This window comes from Pelodiscus sinensis, chromosome 28 (genome assembly GCF_049634645.1).
Source record: "Pelodiscus sinensis isolate JC-2024 chromosome 28, ASM4963464v1, whole genome shotgun sequence".
In the NCBI taxonomy this organism is placed as follows: Eukaryota; Metazoa; Chordata; order Testudines; family Trionychidae; genus Pelodiscus; species Pelodiscus sinensis.
This window is the reverse complement of record NC_134738.1, coordinates 1,426,747-1,447,020: the sequence shown is the minus strand read 5'-3', so window position 1 is coordinate 1,447,020 and position 20,274 is coordinate 1,426,747. Positions and strand designations below refer to the sequence as shown.

Below are 20,274 nucleotides of genomic sequence, written 5' to 3'. Positions count from 1 at the left end.
GAATTCTGACGAGGTGTATGTGCACGTGGCATCTGGACCAGTCTTGTGAAACTGATTACCAGGCAGATTTGTTATAGCATATGTCATCTGTACTGCAGTTGAGTTTGTGGCTCATGATTAGCCAAATTCCATTTAAAACATATAGCAAATCTAATAGTCATCTGATGTTATTTAAAGTGCGGTATTAGAATCCAATTCAAAACACGGATTCACAGGTGCTTTATACTGTATTAGGGATATTTCAGGGGTACAAAACAGGGTTGATGCAGTTGTCTGAAGAGAACTGTTTGGAGACTTACCTAATTTTTCCAGTCAGCTTCTGGTTCCATCTCTCTCTTGTTTTGCCATCAGAGTTAACGTATGTGAATATTCCATACAAATCTTATCTCTCATCTATATTTGTTTTTCTTTACAATGCCCATTTGTCGTGTCAATCGCCTGTCTATGTATTTATTGGTTCAAAGTCCAAAAATGAGCTAGCTTGACTTAATGGGATTTAGGATCCTAAATAACTTTTCTCAGGCTTTTATGCAAATTTGGCCCATGATCCTGCATGATTTCTACTTCGTGTGTAATAAACCCAATGGTTTTTGGATTTGCAGAACTCTCAGATCCCTGCTAAGCTCCCAGACCCAGTAAAAGCTAGTGAAGCAGCTGCGAAAAAGAGCCAGCCAAAGGCCAGGTAAGAGCCTCTATGATTAACACATTTCTCTTTTCATCGGTCTCTTTTCAGATTTTGAACTCTTTCTAGTTAAAAACCACTGGTATTCTCTTTTGGCTTTCACTGTAGAAAATAGATGGAGGTTTATATTGTGATCCTGGGACTTGTAATTTAAATGTAAAATGCCCATTAAAATAAAAGGCAGCAAATGGTAAGACGAAAGAGTTCCTTCCTTGTGCTGCATCCGAGTCAGTTGCTAGGTTTTGTAAACCAATAGCACCCTTTGAATAGAACAGCTCGAAGTCCATAAGTTAGGGTGGGCAAGATAGGATCCAACAAGCTGTGGCCACCCTGCCAATCCCTCACACCGGGGGTGCATGGCACCCAAGGGAACCGCCAGATATTCAAAATGGCTGGCAATTCCCTTTAGGTGCTGTGCAACCTGGCAGGGTGGGAGCGGGGGGCAAAGTTCATGTGTTTTCCCCACCCCCAGGCCATTCAGGGTCTGGAGATGGGGGAGCAGGTGAAGTCTCCTTCCTCTGACAGGTATGAGCCGCACCTAGAGGGAACAGACAGACCTCTTCTGTCTGAGGCTCCGCCTCTTCCTCTTGAGACTTCACCCCATTGGGGTAGCCCACGACCACTTCCAAAATTCAGGAAGTGGCCCCCCTTCAGAAATTATTGCCCCCCTCACCTCTGCCATAAGCTAAAGCTTTATTAGTCTGCACGGTAGCATGCCTACTAAGGGCCTTCTCCAGAGCTATTGACATGAGTAGAAAGACTCCCACTTACTTCAGTGGGCTTTGGGTCAGGCCCCCAGGGTACAAACATGCAGAGGAACCACAGCAGTGTTACAGGACCCAGGGTGATCTAGTCTGACCTGCAAAACACAGGCCTGAGAACCTCTCCCAGAGCATCTGCTGGAGCTAAAACATCTCTCTTGGCGCCACAGGAAGCCGAGATTGGCAGCAGTGATGGGCAGTCTGTGGCCCGGGAGACATTTTGTTACCCTTGCCCAAGTGCAGGCTGCCAGATTCCCCTGGTTTCTGTCCATGAAGGGTTTTTTCTACCAGTGTTACTCAAGTGACGCACCTAAAGCCGGGGTCCGGGAAATGAGGGGCGTGCGCATTGCACACAGCACTGCCTGTGAGAGCCGGGCACTCCCTCTGCAGCCAATCACAGCGCTGCTACGGTTCAATCAGCATCCCCACAAATTCGAGGTATGTAAGTTCAGTGGGCGAAATGACCCTCTCCCAGGGGACTGTCTTTGTTATAACAGTCTAGCGGCCACTGAGTGGAAGGCGGCCACTCACGAGGTCCACTCGCTACTCTAAGTTGCCCATCGCTGCTCTGAAGGCTGCCGTCAACAGAGCATATTGTTGTCATGGTGACTCAGGGCAGACTGTACAGTTTTCAGGGTACTAAGTACATCTTTGATGTTTACTGCCTAGTGACTAGTATATTCATGGAGCTTATGTAAATAACTGTCCTCTCCAGATCTAAAGAATGCTACTTGTGATGCCTTCTACCTAGTGCCAATTAGCCCCAGAAGTTTCCCTTAATATTATTTTTATACCTGAGCTTCAGTAATAAGAGTAACTTCTAATCTAGCTCAGCGAGCAAACATACTGAAGGGCATTAAGAGGTCTCGAGCATTGCATGGCACAGGAATGCCCTGCAGGTTTGCATTATTATGGGATGATAAATATAAAGCAAAATTGGCTCGAAAGGAAAAGTACAAGTACCTGATGCTTTGGCAGAGGCCAGCTCAGCTCGTTAAGAGTACTTTTTAGACTGCCAATCTATACAGTTCTGCTGAAGGATGCCAGCTGCCATAAAGCTAATTCCTTACACCCTTCATCTGCTCTTCTGGAAATCCATAAAAAGTCCAGATTTGAATAGTCTGTTGTGTCAAACATTTGAATGCATTAAGCCCTTTTGACAAGTTCCAGCTGTCCAGCAAGCTGAAAAGCAATAATCATAAGAGAAGGCAAAATGAACGTGCTGGATTAATTTTGCAAGTGCATTTGTTTCAACTTCCAAATGACTTGCAGTAGGCTGCGTAGGAATGACTCATGTATATTTGCTCCAGTGTCTCTCCCACATCCATTATTCACTTGCTACTTAAGCGCTGTTGGCATCAGTTGGAGCAATGCCATGTGCTACTCTCCCCAGTTTTGCATTGTCATGGAGGGAGTTCCACAAACCAGATACAGCAGCAGATTGGGAATTGGGAAGTATTCTCTGCCACTGTCTGGCTTGGTGGCCTTGGGCAAGTCCCTTCATTTGTCTGCCTCAGTTACTTTCCCCTTTAAAATGGCAACGAGGACTCTGAACTTGGTAAAATACTTGGCCATATACTGATAAAAGTACCTGAAGTATTAAGTTTATTCTGTAAAAACATGATTACTTGAGACTGGCCTCTGGGCCATATTTTGGTTTGCCTGAACTTTGCAGGCAAATCTTAGTTCTTTGTTCTTTAGCATTACTTAATGGGACTCTAAATGGGCTTTTGATCTAGATGGCTCTGACTACAGTTATCTTAGGTCGGCCAGAGCTGTGTAGCCACATCACCTTCCTGCCTTGGGAATCATTGTCCATTGTGTTCAGTAGCCCAGGAAATGGCTTTTCATTTAAGCAGCCAACTTGGAAGCCACTTACCTTTTTCTACCCATGTTTGGTTCCCCCCATCCAGGCTGACTGATCCCATTCCTACAATGGAAACCTCCATAGCTCCCCGCCAGAGACCTAAAGCAGGACAGACGCAGCCCAACCCTGGAATTCTGCCTATTCAGCCAGCCCTCACCCCCAGGAAGAGGCCCAGTGCCCAGGCAGCCGTCCAAGCACAAGGTGAGGTGATTTCCATGGTGTTGGTGCCTCCTGAAAATACACAGGGCAGCACTTCAGCATGGTCAAAAGCTCCTGGAATTTGCCAAATAAATTCAATCCCGTGCTCCACTCCTATTGGGAGAACTGAGCCCAGACAGAATCAATGGTCTTCCAGAAGCTGAACAGACTTCAGAAGAGTCCAGGCTCAGAACGAGTGGGAGTTGGTACTTTTTTTTTCCTTCCCTTGAAGAAGTGTTTTGAGGGGGAATTTTTGTTGTTTTTTCAGCCACCAAAATACTTTGATCAGGATGAAATATTTCTGCAGCGTTTTCTAGTTTGGGGTTTTTTGGTTTGATTTTTCTGACTTTTTTTAATGGAAAAATTGAAATCCTATGGTAAAGGTAAAGGTTTTCAAGTCACAATAAGATTAAAAATTTAAACTTTAGGGGGCGCTTTTTTTTTTTTTTTGCACGTTTGTTTTGAACATTTTTTTTCAATTGTTTTTGTCAAATGGAATTTTTCACAGGAAACTCCTGTGGAAAATCATTGGTGCAGTTCGACCTGCTCTGAGAACCTGGACAGTCTAGCTGAGAACCTATGGATCTTTTGGGTGGGGGGACCCATCCTAAAGAACTCTGTAGCCAGGGGCGTAATTCCCTATCCAGTCCTCTGGGATGCTCTCAGAGGCTGACAGGCTGGTCCCTCTCTATGGGGCCCTTCCCTAAGGGGAGTATAAGCATTGTGCTGGAGCTCTGCTGAGCAGGGGGACAATTGTCTACTCTGATCTCTCGGCCCATCGTCCTCTTTCCCCTCTTAGGTGCAGGGCCTGCTGCATTGAGTGGCTCCCAGCCCTCGCTTCCTGCAGGCGTTCAGCAGCCGAAAGCGCCACCCCCGCAAGCCACGCCACAGCCTCCGCCCCAGCCCAAGCAGCCGCCTGCTCCTCAGCCGACCCCAGCCACCCAGCCGCCAGCCCCTTCTACTCAGCCACAGGCCACACCGCAGCATCAGCAGCAGCAGCAGCTCTTCCTGAAGCAGCAGCTACTGCAGCAGCAACAGCAGCTGATGCAAGCCCAGCAGGTAAGCATGGCCGCGTCTCAGCATGCCTAGCGCCCGTCCGAGGCCATGGAGCTCCCAGGTAGAGGAGACAAGGTCTCGAGCCCTTGCTCAGCAGAGGCACAGGAAAGCGAGAGTGGCGTGGTGTGGGGGGGGCGGGGGGAGGCGGACGGGGGGGCATTCTTTACTCTCTTCTGTTATGCTAGCTCCTTGGGCCGTCAGCTCTGGCTGTGCTGTGTAACGGGCGGGAACAGCCCTGCAGAGTGTACAGCTTGACTAGGCAAAGGGTAGAAAGCAGGATGAGGAGAAGCGAGCTGTCCAGGGTGTGGCAGCAATGACCAAGCTGGGAACAGAACCTAGCTCTCCTGGCTCCTAGGCCTGAGCCTTCCCCAGCAGGCCAGGGCATTTAAATAGGCTGCTTGGAATTAGTGGAGCTGGAATGCCGCCCGTAAAATGCTGTGATGGCCTTCAGGCCACACTGGCAGGGCTCTGCCTTGGCCTGACGTGCCAGCACAGCAACAGCAAACGCTGCATGCTGCTGTGCTGGTCCAAGAACACGCCCCGGCAGTCAACTGATTGCACCACTTTGGGAAAGTCTCTTCTCCCCGCCGCCCTAGAGAGGAGGTAGGTGAGGTCACACCTCGTATTGGACCAGCTTTTGCTGGTGAGAGAGACAAGCTCTCTTCCTCAGGTCTGTGTGAAGCGCCGGGCAAATTCAAACGCCTGCCCCTCACCAACAGACGCTGGGCCACTGAAAAATATTACCCCAGCCACCGTTTGTCTCTAACGTCCTGGGCCCAGCGTGGCTAACGCACAGCAAACCACAGTGGAACCACTCGGTCGCCCACTTCCATAGCTGGTCAGAAGCTGTTAACGGATCTACTGCTACTTGCTGTCGAGCTGTGTGTTGTTGTATTCCACTCTCATAGAGGGGCCTTGGTAGTCCCCTCCGTTGTGGCATCAAGGAGCGTCACTGCAGTACCGATGTGAGCAGCCAGAACAGGCACTCCCCAAGTTACAAATCCCGACTTACAAGCTTCCGCATGCACAAGCAGCGGCTCCCCTGCAGCCTCCAGCAGGGCCGTCCTTAGGATGTACGGGGCTTCACGATGGCAGGGGGGACGTGATGGTTTTTGGAGCTGTGATTTTTATGATCTTCAGCAACACACAAACGAAATCTTTTAAAAGCAAATTTTAAACTAAGGTCCTGTCGACTCACCCAGTAACACAAACTGACAGTATGGACCTGGGGTTGGCAAATGCCTCTGGTCTGCAGTACCTCTTGACTGGCTCTTTCCCAGGTTCTGCTAACAGGTCAGGCCGGATTTGCCACTTGTAAGGCCACGAGCGCCTCTCGGAAGCAAGCAGAACTAGAGAGCAGGAATAGGAAGGGGCACGGCACTAAGACCCAGTGGTGCCCCAGACTTTCAGGTGCCCTACACAGCTGAGTATTCTGCATGTGTGTCATGAGGATCTGACCTCAGGGAGCAGGCAGGAGACACAGGTGGAGGGGAGCTGTGCAAGTGCTGGCTGGAGGACTCTGGAGGAGCAGGGGGAGGTCTCACAACCAGCAGCGGGAGAGAAGCGGCCTTTGAAGCGGAACCGCCGGTCTCTCCAGGTGCACCGCTGTCCCGGGCTCCTCTAGAGTCCTCCGACCCACCCTCGCACTGCTCGCTGCCTCCTGGTCAGAAGGGCTGGGTGCAGCCGGCGGGGCAGTGGCTGTACGGTGGGGCTGGCCTCAGGAGTCACTGAAACAATCCCACAGCCTGAGCCTTGCAAGCCCACCAGCTGCTGAGCAGCCATACCCAGCATGAACTAGGGATGTAAAAGCCTGGTCAGTTAACCGATTAAATGTTAGGTTAATGTAACAGTTCACTGGTTAACTGACTAAAGAAGGATCCAGGCTAGTCTGTGGGGCTGGCTACCAGCTCCTGGCTCCGCATGGACAGAGACAGCTCTAGATGCCGAAACAACCTCTGTGGGGCTGGAGCAGCCACTTGCCCACAGCAGGTGGGAAGCTGCTCCAGCCCCCACCGGTTAACCAGAACTGGTAATCACCACCTGTTTAGGGCAATGCTTGCCGGTTAACCACTCACATCCCTCTTTTCCCCTTCCACCTGCTTAGCAGTGAGGCCCAGTTTAAAAGAGGAGGTTTGCTGCACTGGCCCCCATTTGACGTTGGGATACTGGGTCTATCGCACAACCCCCCTCACACTTAGCCCGAGTGCGAAGCCAATGCAGGAAGTCCACAGCTTACGAATGGGTTGTGTTCCAAAAGTTCGCTTGTAAGTCGGCTCTTTGGAACTTGGAACGCATTTTCCCATTGGAGCAATGTTATAAATGGTAGTTAGGTTCCCAGGGTAGCCCACAAAAGCTGATGTAACCCCCAGTGTAGCTGAAATACTGTAGATTTGCAATGAAAACGACTAGAAATCGTTTATCCAACCTTGGAGGCTGGTGCTTGAGGAAAGGCAGGTTTGCTTAGAGGAGGATCAGGAGGTAGGTGGAGATTCTAAAAAGGGAACTTCTGGGTATCCCCCCGGCTGCTGTCCATCCCCCCCCTTCCCCCCCTCCCCGCCCGGCAGGCTCTGCTAGGTAGAGAGGGCCCAGGTGTCAGGCTGGAGCGTGTCTGGAAGCCTGCACGTGTCTGGAAGCCTGCACAGCAGTGGCACTGGCAGGCTGAGCACGGGGAGCCCAAGGTCTGTCCTGACTGTGCAGCGTCCACACAAGTCCAATGCCCCGCGGATGGTTGGGAGGGGGCAGCCTTTGCTCAGCTTGAGCAGGGAGGCGCATTAACTCAAGGCTGGGCCGCGGAGTGAGCCAGGGAAGTGGCCGAACAGGAGACTTGTCCTTTCCAGTGCTTGACAAAGGTGGGAAAGAACCGAGAAGGTTTCTAGGCGTCAGGGCCCACGTCCAGTTTTTGAGCAGCCTGTGGCAGGTGGCCTGCCAGGCCTCTCAGCTTGTGTTTCACCAATTGCCCTGCCTGTCTCTCTGTCTGCCCCGGCCGCAGTTCCAAGCCCTGCCGCAGTTCCCAGTGATGCAGCAGGGAGCGCCGGCGCAGCAGCAGCTCATGCAGAGCTATTACCAGCAGCAGCAGCAGCACTTGGGCGCCCAGCAGAAGACCGCGGTGGCGGCAGTTCAGTCAAAGCCGCAGGCTGCAGTCCAACCAGCAGCTGCGCAGGAGCAAGTGGTAAGAACTAGCAAGGCCTTGAAAGCTGCAGGGAGGGGCTGGACAGCATGGGCGGGATCAGTGCGCACAAACGTCCCAGGCACAAACCGAGCTCGCAGCCTGCCCGGCTAGTTGTGTGCGGGACACGGTCTGGGAGTAAGGGAGACTCAGGGGGGCCTCCAGTGTTTGGGACCAAGCTTTTCCTGTCAGCCATTTTTCCTGCTCCCCCGGTGCTTTCCAAGAGTCTGGTCTTGTCTGGGCTTCTGCCTCCCGGCAAGTGCTGGGCTCTCTGCAGAAACTCCCTCTGGCTATGCTGTCTACTGGAGTTTGGCCTTCTGTAGCAGAGCAGGGCAGGCTGAGGTGAGAGGAGAGAGGAAAAGTTACTCTCCTCCTTGCTACAGAATATATTTCACCTCCAAAGGGGTCCCTGAAGGCACATGGCAGAGCTGCTCAGTCCTGCATGAGGGAAACATTGCAGTGATGTGTCAGATGCAGGGGGAGGAACCGAGGCACACAGATGGATACAGCAAGTCAGGGAGGAAGAATGGTCCAGTGGTTAGAGCACTGCCCTCGGACATGGGAAACCGGAGCTCAGCCCCTTGCTGTGCCACAGTCTCTGTGACTTCAGCAAGTCACTTAACTCTCCGTGCCTCGGCTCTCCCTCTGTGACATGGAGATAATAGCACGGCCCTGCCTCGCAGGAGTGTGTGAGGAAACTGCCATTGCAGCTCTGTGTGGTGTGGCCATCTTGTCTAAGACTGGAGTAGAGCCCAGAACTCCAGACTCTGAAAATCTGGTAGAATGTGCCCGATGTAGGAGCCTGCAACCTCCTCTTGAAACGCTGGTGCAGAAGAAATGCTAACCAATGGCATAAGAGTGGCGTGTCCTCTCCTGCAACGGGCTGACCAGATTCAGTAGTATTGTCCCCGACTCTGTGTGCCAGCATTAGTGTCCGGGGCAAAGATTGTCCAGAGTGACTAGAAATGTTGAGTGCCCGAAGCAGTGCGTTAGGCGACTGGGGCGCAGGGGTTTGGGTCGTGTTTTTCGCTAGATGGCGGGTGCCCTGAAAATCAGTCCCTCAAAGCCATTGTGGACATTGCTAGATTGCAGGGCAGGAAGGGACCATCGTGGTCCAGTCCGACCACCTAGATAACTCAGGCCGTCAACTTGGGCATCTGCCAACCGAAATCAGGGTCCAAGAATCCTGACCCAAGTTTTCTTGACCCCGGTAGGAAAAAGCGGGTGCAAAAAGAGCAGCCTTCCACTCTGCCTTGATTGTGGTGGGCTGGGTTTTTCCTGCTCTGTCGTAAAGAGGATTTTTACAACACGTTGTACAAAAAAGAAATCTGCTATTAATCATCTGAGCATGTGTCCAAATCAATTCGACTTGCAGCAGCAGAGCGGATGACTGTCCGCTGCATTAGACAGGGGAGATGTGCCAGAGAGCATGAGTCCCCGCTACCAAAATCCTCTGCAGTTGCAGAGGAAAGGAAGTGACAGTCCTTCATTGCTTCCAGAGCCGATTCATGCTTGTTTCTCTTGGTAAGTGGGGGGCCCTTCACTTCAGTTTCATTTGTGCATGACAAGGGCTTGCGCTCGGTTTTTGCACTGTATCCTGTACCCATGCAAAGGAAGGGGGCATTGTGCAAATCTCTTCAGCTACAGAATATTTGCTTCTAAATTAAGAGGCAGCCCCTGCTTGGCTTGCTTAGAACTCTTCCTGGGCCTAGTCCCTATGAAGCTGCAGGAGCAAAGCTGCCCTAGGTTGAGTACTAGCTGCCCCAGCCTGCCTCTTCCAGGAGCACCAGGAGTAATTTGGCCAAGGCATTTGGCAGAATGACGTATGTGCCTAAAGGCTGGGGCAGGGGAGAATTATTATTATTATTATTATTATTTCCACCCCTTTTATGACTAGAGCCCTGCAAATCCACAGATATCCTGCAGGTATCTGCATCCACAGCTCTCTTTTGCAGATGTGGATGCAAATGCACATTTTGTATGTAGAACCCTGCAAATTTGCTGATGTCCGTGGGCCCCTGCAGATGTGGATACGTTTATCTGCAGCTCATCGTTGCGAATAGGGATACGGATCCAGATAAAAGTTTATTTCCGACGGTGTCTTATCGGTCTCTGTTACCTGTTGTGTGGAATATTCCTCTGTAGCTGGTGAGCAGGGGAGGGAGTCGCAGACCTTGGGTTCCTACAGTCGCTAGGTGATCCTGGGCAAGGCGTATTAGCTCTGAGACGCCGGAATGGGTCTGATCCAAAGTCACTGGGAAGTTTGACCATTGAAAGGTACAACACGACCCAATGGCTTGAAGTTGAACAAATTCAGGCTGCAAATAAAGCTCCATTTTCCCATTCTGAGTCATGGGAACAACTTACCCAGAATCAGGCCCACTGATTTGGGGGGGGGGGGCAGACAAAGGGGGCAGTTGCCCCAGGGCCCAGCAATTCTGGCAGCCCTCGGAGCCCTAACCCTGATGCCAGAGCCCCATGACACACACTCCAGGTGGCTGTAAGGGCTAGCAGGGGTGGTGCGGTGCACTGGGGGCTCACTGCCCCGGCCCCCCCCGCCCCTTCCAGGAGTGCCGATGCAGCCCCACCCACTTTGCCCAGGGGTCCGGCATGGCTGTTTGCTCCCCCACCTGGGGACCTGGTGGATTCCCCACCACTGGCAACTTTTAAATCGAGGTTGGGATTATTTTTGTTGAAGTCTGCTCTAGGGATTATTTGGGGAAGTTCCTGCGACTTGTGTGACACAGGAGGTCCTGGCAGATGGTCACCGGGGTCCCTTCTGGCCTGGAATCTGTGAATGACCCCACCGGGGTCCCTTCTGGCCTGGAATCTGTGAATGACCCCACCCCGCTTCCAGGAGAAAATTCCTGAGACTTATTTAAAGAGCCTTTGTGAAGGTACCTGGAGACCCTTCACACACGTCAATTACATGAAAATCTTCTTAACGGGAATAAAACAACCCAGTGTGAAAATCCCCCCCCCCCCCCCCATCTTCCCTGAAGAGTAACCTGTGCAGAGCCCCTCCCATTCCTGCAGCAACCAGGAAGAGCATTGATGGTCTCATTTTAAAAAGGTGTCGTGAGGCGGCATCTCTCTGTGGCAGGCTCTCAGGAGAGAACGCTCGGCTTAGCCCTGTCAAACCTTTCCATGTTGCGAAACTTCATTGACATGCTGAGCCCTCTGCGTTCCTGCGGAGATCCCGGTACAACCCTTCCCTGCCCGAACACCGTGTTGTACTGTGACCTACATAGAACGCCACACGGTGGGTGCATGGGATGTGCTCAAGACCAACTCCCTGCTTCCTGCAGCGCAATGTGAGGCTTAAAATGCAGCCGGTGAAAAGAAGAGCTCTTGATCGCCTCCCCTGCCATTCTGAGCATGTGACCCTGCAGCCACTGGACACCCGGCTGGGGTTGTGGTTTTGGTGGTGGTGGTCTGAAGGACACTGGGAAGTGTCTCTTTCCTGGCTCAAGATGGACCAAACTGCTGCCGCTTACTGGAGCAGAGGCAGAACGCTGTGGCAGTACCATAGACAGACTGCTCGTCTCTTCCCCCTGCTTTTACCTTTTAAAATCAGCATTAAGTGCTAGCCAGATTGCGAAGTCACACTTAGCAGGCTGACTAGAAACCAAGTGGTGACAAACCCTGTGATTTTTTTTTTTTCACACCGGAATCGTTTTAGTGGGGGGGGGGGCATAACGAGCTCACGTTAGTTTCACTTTCTGAGCACGTCCCTCCTTTTGTGAAACATTTTGAACTTCTTGTTCAAGGGCTACAAAATTGGAGCAGGAGGGGTCAATTGTGTCTCAAGACCGGCAGTATGACCTCCATGTGCTGTTCATACTGAGTTACACTGCTCCCCTCTGCAGCCCGCCTTGGTCACTAATGGTTAATAGCTCTGGTTCCCACAGCCCTGGATAGGTTTGCCGTGCCAGCTGGGTCCCATGTCCCCCTAATGGAGTCGTTCTTTTAGCTCAAGTGCTGGGCTCTGCGCTTTGGCGCTGGAGGTTCTGGGTTCTGTACTCATTGGACACCAGTCCAAATCAAACGATCACCGGGATACGTTTGTACCCTGAGTTGTGAAGAAACCATTAGATAAAAGGTTTCTGTGGCAATCCCTGGAAATCCAACCCCTGTTAAACAGCTCGCACTCACCGATATTTTGCTCCTTAGCCCTGTCCCGCTGTAACTTCAACCCATGTGCCCACCCGACGTGGCCTCTCCAATGTGATCTTTCTTGCCCAGGTTGTGAACCATGGCGCCCAGGGGGGTGGCGGTTGCCATTTCTCTGTTAGGGACACGTTCCTTCCCAGAGCTGTACCGGTGAAGGAGAGCGGTGTCGCTGGGATTACGTCTCAATGGGACCCTAATACTGGTTGTTGAGGCTCGTTCGGTTTTGCCCTGCTCCTTTAGGCTGTGTGAGGCCAGGGCCCAGGGGGACTCTCACATGCGCCAGTAGCTTTGACGTTTGCTTCCTTCCAGAAGCAGGCTCCGATACGGCAACAGCAAAAGCCTCAAACTACGCCACCGTCCGCTATCCAGGGCCAAAAGCTGGGCTCCCTCACGCCTCCGTCCTCCCCCAAGACGCAGCGCGCAGGGCACAGGAGGATTCTGAGCGACGTGACGCACAGCGCTGTGTTCGGGGTCCCGGCCAGCAAGTCCACCCAGCTCCTGCAGGCGGCCGCTGCCGAGGCCAGTCTCAACAAGTCCAAGTAGGTGGCCGGTGGCTCTGACGGGTACGGGGGGTGGAGAAGCTGTTTGTGCCCTGCTCTTGAGGGGAATACCCTTAAGTCAGCCCACCTCATCTTGGTACCCACCAGGCTCGAAAGCCTCCCCCTCACTCCAAAGCAGCGTCCTTGCTCAGGGCGGGGGGAACTCCCAACTGTGTTTCCTCTCCCAACATGCCAAGCAAACTGAGTCCCCACCCACTGGACTACCCGGTGGGCAAGAAGGTGCCTCAGTAGCCCTTGGATCCTGCTTCGCCCGGGACCCCAGCAATCCTCTGGCCCGTATTCTGAGCCTGGCAGGTGCAGCGAAGCGTTCCCCAAAGAGTCCGTGCCATTTCACCCACACTATCAAACCCATAAAGTCGGGAGGCTGCCGCCCGGCATATTCCATACAGCTCTTCATGGCACGGGGCAGGGCGGCCTTTCCACAGGTTCCCTAACTCAGCAGGTGGCAAACTCCTTGAGAGCGCCCCTCTTGAGTTACGATTTGGGTTGCGCTCCTCCCCCAACCAGAGCCAAACAGCCACGTGCAGGGTCGCCTGCTTACAAACTGAACCAAGACCATAACGCAGCTGTAGTTACATTACGTTACCCGCACTTGGAAATGTCAAGTACACGGACACTGCCTGCCCCCTGACTCTTCCACCCCACCGTTTGAAAGCCATTGCCCCAGCTGCTCTAAGGCCCTTGTGCATCTCGGTTTGTGCCCCCGTGCAAGAAGTGCATCAGGCACTCCAGGGACAGGCCAGGACTCGGGCGCAGCATCGCTGAGCTCTAAATAGAGCTGTGTATGTGCCACCAATGCCGCCCAGCGGTGGAAATGAGACCAATGAGATTAGGCTGGGCCGTGCCACAGGCAGAGAATAGGGAGGATCGAGGTGCCCCCTTCCATGAGGCCCTCAGTGGCAGGGAAGGAATGGAAGGAGACATACCCAGGGGATCCTGGCAGTGAGCCGCCCCAGACACAGCAGAAGAAATCCAGAGACTCCTAAGATCACTACCATTGGACCTGGCGGGGAAGAGGAGATTTTCCTTCCCAACAGTATGTGATAATGAGGGCCCTACCAGTTTCATAGCCATGAAAAAGTCACAGACTGTGAAATCTGATCACCCTGTGCTGCTAGGAGCCTGGGCTTCCCAGCCGCTGGGCTGGCCAGGCTGGGGAGGGACAGCAGTTCTCTTCACCCTCCCCAGCCACTCTCGGTGGGGGTACCAGACCCGCTTTGAGAGGTCTTGCAAGAATGAGGGTGGTACCACCGCACTTCTGCTCTGGAGAAGCCTGGAGAGATCTGGGCTCCCGTCTTCTGCCCCCCTCCCCTCCATACACACACTCTAGGGCTCCTGCTTCCGCTTTGGGCATCCTCCCCCCCAGCAGTTCTAGCCGGGGCTGTAACTTGTGCTCCCGGTGGCTATAGCTGGGACAAGTTGGGTTCTGGCCTCCCTCTGCAGCTTCTGTGTGGCTCTGGAATTGGAGCGCAGGGCTGCTTCCCCCAGGAGTTAATATCAGGCTTGAGGCTTGCAGGTCCTATTGCCAGGGCTCCTGCCAGGGATCGAGGTGACTGGGTAGCAAGGGCTACTGACTTGGGGTTTTTTCCTAGGGCTGGAGACACCCGTTTTCTGAGGGGCCCAAAAATTGGTTATCTCCAGGACCTGCTCTAGCCTTGTCCTGAAGGCTGTACAGAAGTGACCTCCCTCCCCATGACAACTTTGCAGACTTCCCCCCCCCCCCTTGCTCCCTGCACATGATCCCATTTGGAGGCAGGGACCCCCATTTAGAACACTGTGAAATTAGGGATGGAATCATGGAAAATTGTGAAACTGACCAACTTGAAAAACCACTGGCCATGAAACTGACCAGAATGCCTAGTGAATTTGGTAGGTCTCCAGAGATGATCCATTGAGACCCCGAGCATGTGAGGAAGAACCAGCCAGCCATCTCCTGAGAGACCAAATGCCACCGCAGAGACCAAGCCACCCCACACAATGGCCCACCCTGATCCTTCACTCACAAGAGATAAATTTCCCAGAATACACCAGGGGCAAAAAATCCCTTCTTGGCTCCTATAATAACATAAGACACAAACTGGAAGTGAGCCTCAGGGCTGCTGAGCCCTTCCCCCACCATCTCAAGCAACCACGTCATCTGATTGACTTACCTGGTTACTAATGTTCATGTCTTTGGTTGGGGGGGTGCTTTCAGGTCTGCTTCCACAACACCCTCTGGCTCCCCCAGGACCTCACAGCAAAATGTCTACAACCCACCGGATGTCTCCACATGGAACCCCTTCGATGACGATAACTTCTCGAAACTCACGGCGGAGGAGCTGCTGAACAAGGACTTCGCAAAACTGAGCGACGGTGAGTTTACCGAGCGCGTTAGCTAGGTGCTGGCGGAGGTCCCTCCTGCACCTGGGAAACGGGACTGGCATCACGGTGGAACATGACAGTAGCTACAGAGTCCTGGTGGGAACTTGCAGAACTGACTTGCTTAACATCTTATACATCCTAGAATCCCAGGGCTGGCAGAGACCTCAGGAGTCATCGAGTCCAGCCCCCTGCCCAAAGCAGGACCAACCCAACTCAATCAACCCAGCCAGGGCTTTGTCAAGCTGGGACTTAGAAACCTCGAGGGATGGAGATTCCACCCCCTCCCTGGGGAACCCATCCCAGTGCTTCCCCACCCGCCTAGGGAAATGGTTTTTCCTTATGTCCAACCTTGACCTCCCCCACTGCAACTTGAGACCATTGCTCCTTGTTCTGCCACCACTGAGAACAGTCTCTTTGGAACCCCCCCTTCAGGTAGTTGAAGGCTGCTACCAAATCCTCCCCCCCCCCCCCCCCCCAAACTATTCTCTTCTTCAGCTGGCAGCTTTGTGTCTCACTTTCACTGGGCTTGTGACATCCTGGGCAAGGGCAGTGTTTGTCTGTCTCTGATAGTGCCTTCCTTTCAATGAGGTCACAGAGATGGCTCAAGGTGTAAAATTGTTCTCTGGCCCTGATGAGTCTTGTGGTCAGAAGTCACCAGTGTGGCGTCCTGACCAGTATCTTGCTCCGGCTAGTGATGAGAACCATTTGGCTGCGTGTGCATGCACCCCCTGTGTGTTGTACTGGCTCTGCAGACTTTGAGAGAGCCCCAAATACCCCAAAATCAGATCTGGATTGAAGCCACCCAGCCAGGTTTATGCTTAAATGAAACGCCGTAATATTTGTCAGCAGACTACACTGAACCACTGGATCAGTTAACGGCAGGGTTCTCCATTGCCCCCTAGAATGAACAAGGACAGCCCCTTAGGTACATTTTATACATAGGTACAAACACGTTACACATCACTCCTGACATATCAGGTTGCTACTCCCTGATGTTACCTAGATACCATCCCTTCCTTTGTTTTGATCGAACCACCGTGTACGTTTCTATTCATCAGCCTGTCGTTTCAGACCCTCTCCTGAACTTGGGTCAGTCTGTCCCTGTTACCTGTAGAGAATGTGGAGGTACCAACCTGTTTTTTAACAAGGTGCTTGTTAGTCCTGTTTGTGCCAGGTTCTGTGAGCAGGGCCTGCTTCTTGCTCACAGCTTAGCTTGGCTTTATATTAGCAAAGTCTTGACCACAGCTGCCCCCACACCAGGCCCCGGGCTAATATTTTAGGCCCTCTTCCCTCTCCGAGAGTCTACCACCGTCTGTCTGCTCCACAGCTGCCTGCAGACCTGCTGCATGCAGATTGAGTTACTTTGTTTCATCCGGGAAAGATGGCTTGCAAGGTGGAAGTGTGAAAATAATGTTCTGCCATGGGATTTTAAAGCTGTTTACATAGTGCCAAGAGATCCCCTTCCAAAGGGGCGCAATCTACCATCGAGCGTAACCCGACATTCTGGAATTTCAGGTAAACCTCCAGAGAAGCTTAGCAGCTCCACAGAGAACTTGATTCCAGGCTTCCAGGCAGCTCCATCGACCACACAGGCAGATGCTTTCAGTTCCTCCTCCTTTGCAGCTGGATCAGGTAAGCCTGGGAACACGGCCTGAGAGAGCCTCCTCCTCAGATCACACCAAGTGGTTGGTTTTTCTGTAGCCCAGGGAGGCCCAGCTCCATTTGACCTGACCTTGTTTCTTCAGCCAGTTGCCTCTTTGGGCATCTCACTAGCAAATATCGGGCCATCACTGAAAGACTGTCAAAGGGATACGTGTCCCAAGAGATGCCTGGTAACAAAAGACCTCAGCCTGGGAAACCTGTTCAGTTCATCTCAGGCCTTGTCTCCATTTGAGATTATTGATCTCCCTGGGATTGATGTAGTGGGTCTAATAAGGACGTGCTAAACTGACTTGAAAGTAGGAATAAGGGATCCTCCGGAAAAGGGCTTATTTTCCGGAAAATCGTGTCTAGACTGGCGCTTTTCTCTGGCAAAAACCCCGAGCCGGAAAAAAGCGGCAGCCATGTAAATGGAAATGCCGCGGGGGATATTTAAATCCCCCGCGGATTTGCAATTCCGAAGTGTCTAATCTGCATCCCTTTTCCGGAAAAGGGGTGCAGTGTAGACACAGCCCTAGTGTAGGCCTAGGCCTCGGTTGGCTCATGGACACAGTGAGGTAACTCCTTGGGGAAGTTAGATATTGAATAAACCCCTGAAGTCCATAGGAAAATCTGAGCCTGTCCCTGCTAACCATCATGCATTAGCTATTCTGTGCTTAAAGAGTTCCCTGGAAGGGAGGGGGCCAGGGGTCACTTGTTGGTCCAGACTTGCCTGTCTACTTGAGAGAAATTGGCCAGATGTGCCAGGCGATTCCACTTCTTTGAGTAGCTGTGATGGGATATAGAATCGCAGAGATGTCGGGCAAGAAGGAACCTCAGAGAGAATCTAGCCCATCCCCCTCCATGTTGAGGGACTAAAATTTCCCGGATCATCCCAAGGTGTGTGTTCTTAAAAACCTCAGATGACTGAGTGTCTCCCCTGGTAACCTGCATCTCCCCTGGTAACCTGCTCCATTGCTTTTATACTCGTCGTTAGTTTCCTCATATTGGACCTCAATCTCCCTTGCTGCAAATTAAGCCAATTGTCCCTTGTCCTGCCCTCAGTGGACTTGGAGAACAGTTGATCACTGTCCATGTTCGAAGACTGTTAGTATTTCTCCTTCCCCCTTCGCCCCCCGCAATCCCCCACGAGTCTTCTCTTGTGTAGACGGTAAAGGAGGCCGGGCTGGCAGAATCAGTCTGCCATGGGAGGAAGAGAAAGCCGGCTGATTATACTAGTGAAGATGAAGAAAAGTATGTGGGTGGGGAAGTCTTTCCTAAGTACACAATATAAATTACGTGGTGGATGCAGAAAGTGGGAACAGACGGAAGAGCATGAGTTCCACAGAGCTGCCATTCATTAGGACGCTCTAAAGGACCCGGTCCTGCAACTGTATCTGGGTGTGTGGACCCTGGTGTGGCGAGCCAGTGGACTGAGCACAGGTGCCCAAATGGATGCCCTTGCAGGATCAGGACCTTGTTAAAATCTCATTTCTCTTGCTCTCAAGTGGAACCTAGCACAGCTTCTTCAAGCTCCGAAATCTCCGGCTGAATGCTGGAAAATGCCAGGCCTCTGGAAATACTCACAGCAACCCCAAACAAAATGTTTAGAGCCGCCCTTGAGCCTCCCTTCCTTCCCCGGACCTCCATTCTGGCCTTTTTACCATTTAAAAATGGGATTTGTTGGGTTAAAATGTCCCCAGGGGTCAGCAAGCTTCAAGGAGAACAGGGCATCTTTCTGCACCATAAATTAGCTGTGAGCAAGTGCTAATGAGAGAACAGGCTCTAGGGCTGGGTCAGATTTTGGATCATCCAAGAATCTTAATTACTCAGAAGAAAAAACTGAAGACATCCATTTGAAGCTGACTTCTAAATATAACTGAACTTCGGCTTGTAATTGAGCTCAGTGGAGTGCTAGCTCCAGGGCTGTGGAATTAACTGGGAGACAGTTGAGCGAGTTGCTGTGCTGCAGACAACTCTTTCTAGCCACTCAACACCTAGGTCGTAAACACTTTGTGCGTGTCCAGCCCTGATTTGGGCTGCTGCAGTACAAATAAATCATTAGCATCGTTGGACAACATTGTTCTTGGTTTCCTATCTCTATAGACTCTTCCCTGCACTAAGATCAGTTTTGTTTTGGGCAGAAGTTTTGTTGGTGCTTCCATAGGGATTGGAAATGCCCCTCACTTCTCCTTTCTTCACAAATACGTGCAAAGGCAGGAGTGCTTGTGAATTGACTTGTGTTAGTCAGTGTGTGAGAATTTTAGCTCTGCATGATGCATAATAGTGTGTGCTCTGTGGGGAAGTCAAGTACAATGGTTGTGACACTGCAGTGTCTGTTCGTTGGTCTCCCCATCTGTAAAATGGGGATAATAGAACCTCCTTTGTAAAGCACTTTGAGAGTTATGGATTCAAAGCACAAAGGATCTGCTCCATGGTGGTCCGATTACTAGCTTTTCCATAACAAAATAAACTTGTTTCCCCCAGGCACCGTTTGAAATCGTTTTAAAATCTGTCAATATCTCAGAGCTGTACCTTTTCTGTTTGACTTTTTTCCTCTCGCCCCCCCTCCCCCTTTCTCTTTGCCTGTCTAGCTGAAAAAACAAAAGACATTCTGAGTCTGGACACTAACCCTCCACTTCTGACTGTGCCTGATCCTTTCATTCCTCTTCCGTTATCCGACACACCAGGTAACCACAACAAAGTGCAGAGTTTTAATATTAATATTTGTGACTTCTGATTAATTCCTGGTGAAGCATGAAAATTGGGGGCCCTATATCAAAAGCCTGCAGGATTTATTGAAGTCACGGGGAGTGAAGATACTCCTCACCTTTTGGAAATGGGTCCTACTGGGGGAAAGTGGGTCAGTGTGGGGGGAGAAGGATGTTCGTTACCTAATACAATTGTGTACTCATTCCTGATTTCAGTCCTTGTGTGCTATGGAATTATTACTATAATCTAATCTGTAATGTATTTTAAGGGTTCATCTCATACAAGAACACCTTCTCCACAGTCGATTTTCTTTTTAGCTCCTTGGTTAGTGTGGTTCTAGTATAAAAATGTGCTGCCATCCTGACGTGCAGAAAGCCTTGCGACCTTCACTGGTTTGGCAGAGCCTTCAAGAACAGGTGGTAACTAATTCCGTTTGCTTCCCAACACTTAGAAAATTAATGCTGTCTTTGCCGTTCAAGGCTGCAGCCAATGGCTTAGGGATGGGATGTTCCAATGTGCCTAAGCCACGTATGCATGCTTGAGAACGTTACGCTTGGTTTCTGTGTAACACTGGACAATATATATTATAGGTCTCTTTCGCTGCCAATCCACAAAAGGTGTGAGGCCGTTACAGTGCTCAGCTACAGAACCTGGCTCTACAGCTCAAGCTTCTAGCTCTGGAGGTCACCGGTTCGATCCCTGGTATTGGCCAAGATGGTGGCTGTTGCACACCCACTTCTGCACCTCGGTAAAGGGGCCCTGACTCTTTTGGATGTGCTGAGCACTCTCAACTCCAGCTGAGAACAAATGGGAGTGACAACTGCTCAGGGCTTCCAAAAATTAGGCACTTTTAGGGCTTAAATTTTGGGAAATTCTAGCCATGCAACTTAAATTCTGAAACAGAAGTACAGGTTGAACCTCTCTAGTCCAGCACCTCCAGGACCGGGCCAGTGCCGAGCCAGAGAATTTGCCGAACCACAGGAGGTCGATACTGTCTAGCAGCATTGCCAACCTCCCACTGCTTATGGGGCTCTTAGAAGACATTTAGGGGCGAATTAGGGCTAAACAGCAGCACAGATCGCCGAGAGCCAGGACTGGTG

At 51.6% G+C, this 20,274-nt stretch overlaps 1 protein-coding gene across 20 annotated transcripts in view; it reads left to right on the top strand.

The window, feature by feature from the left end:
* AAK1 (AP2 associated kinase 1) overlaps positions 1 to 20,274 on the top strand; it is a 135,437-nt gene that overhangs the window by 77,585 nt on the left and 37,578 nt on the right. For 11 of the 20 annotated variants that reach the window (XM_006119086.4, XM_006119085.4, XM_006119084.4 and 8 more), the window contains exons 10-17: positions 603 to 682; positions 3,357 to 3,511; positions 4,308 to 4,567; positions 7,554 to 7,733; positions 12,213 to 12,442; positions 14,658 to 14,815; positions 16,340 to 16,456; positions 19,057 to 19,152. In XM_006119086.4, the coding sequence (XP_006119148.2) occupies positions 603 to 682; positions 3,357 to 3,511; positions 4,308 to 4,567; positions 7,554 to 7,733; positions 12,213 to 12,442; positions 14,658 to 14,815; positions 16,340 to 16,456; positions 19,057 to 19,152 (1,276 nt within the window). Of the gene's footprint in view, positions 1 to 602; positions 683 to 3,356; positions 3,512 to 4,307; positions 4,568 to 7,553; positions 7,734 to 12,212; positions 12,443 to 14,657; positions 14,816 to 16,339; positions 16,457 to 19,056; positions 19,153 to 19,764; positions 19,923 to 20,274 lie in introns of all 20 variants that reach the window. The other 9 variants (XM_006119089.4, XM_075910821.1, XM_075910823.1 and 6 more) reach the window with 3 other exon arrangements.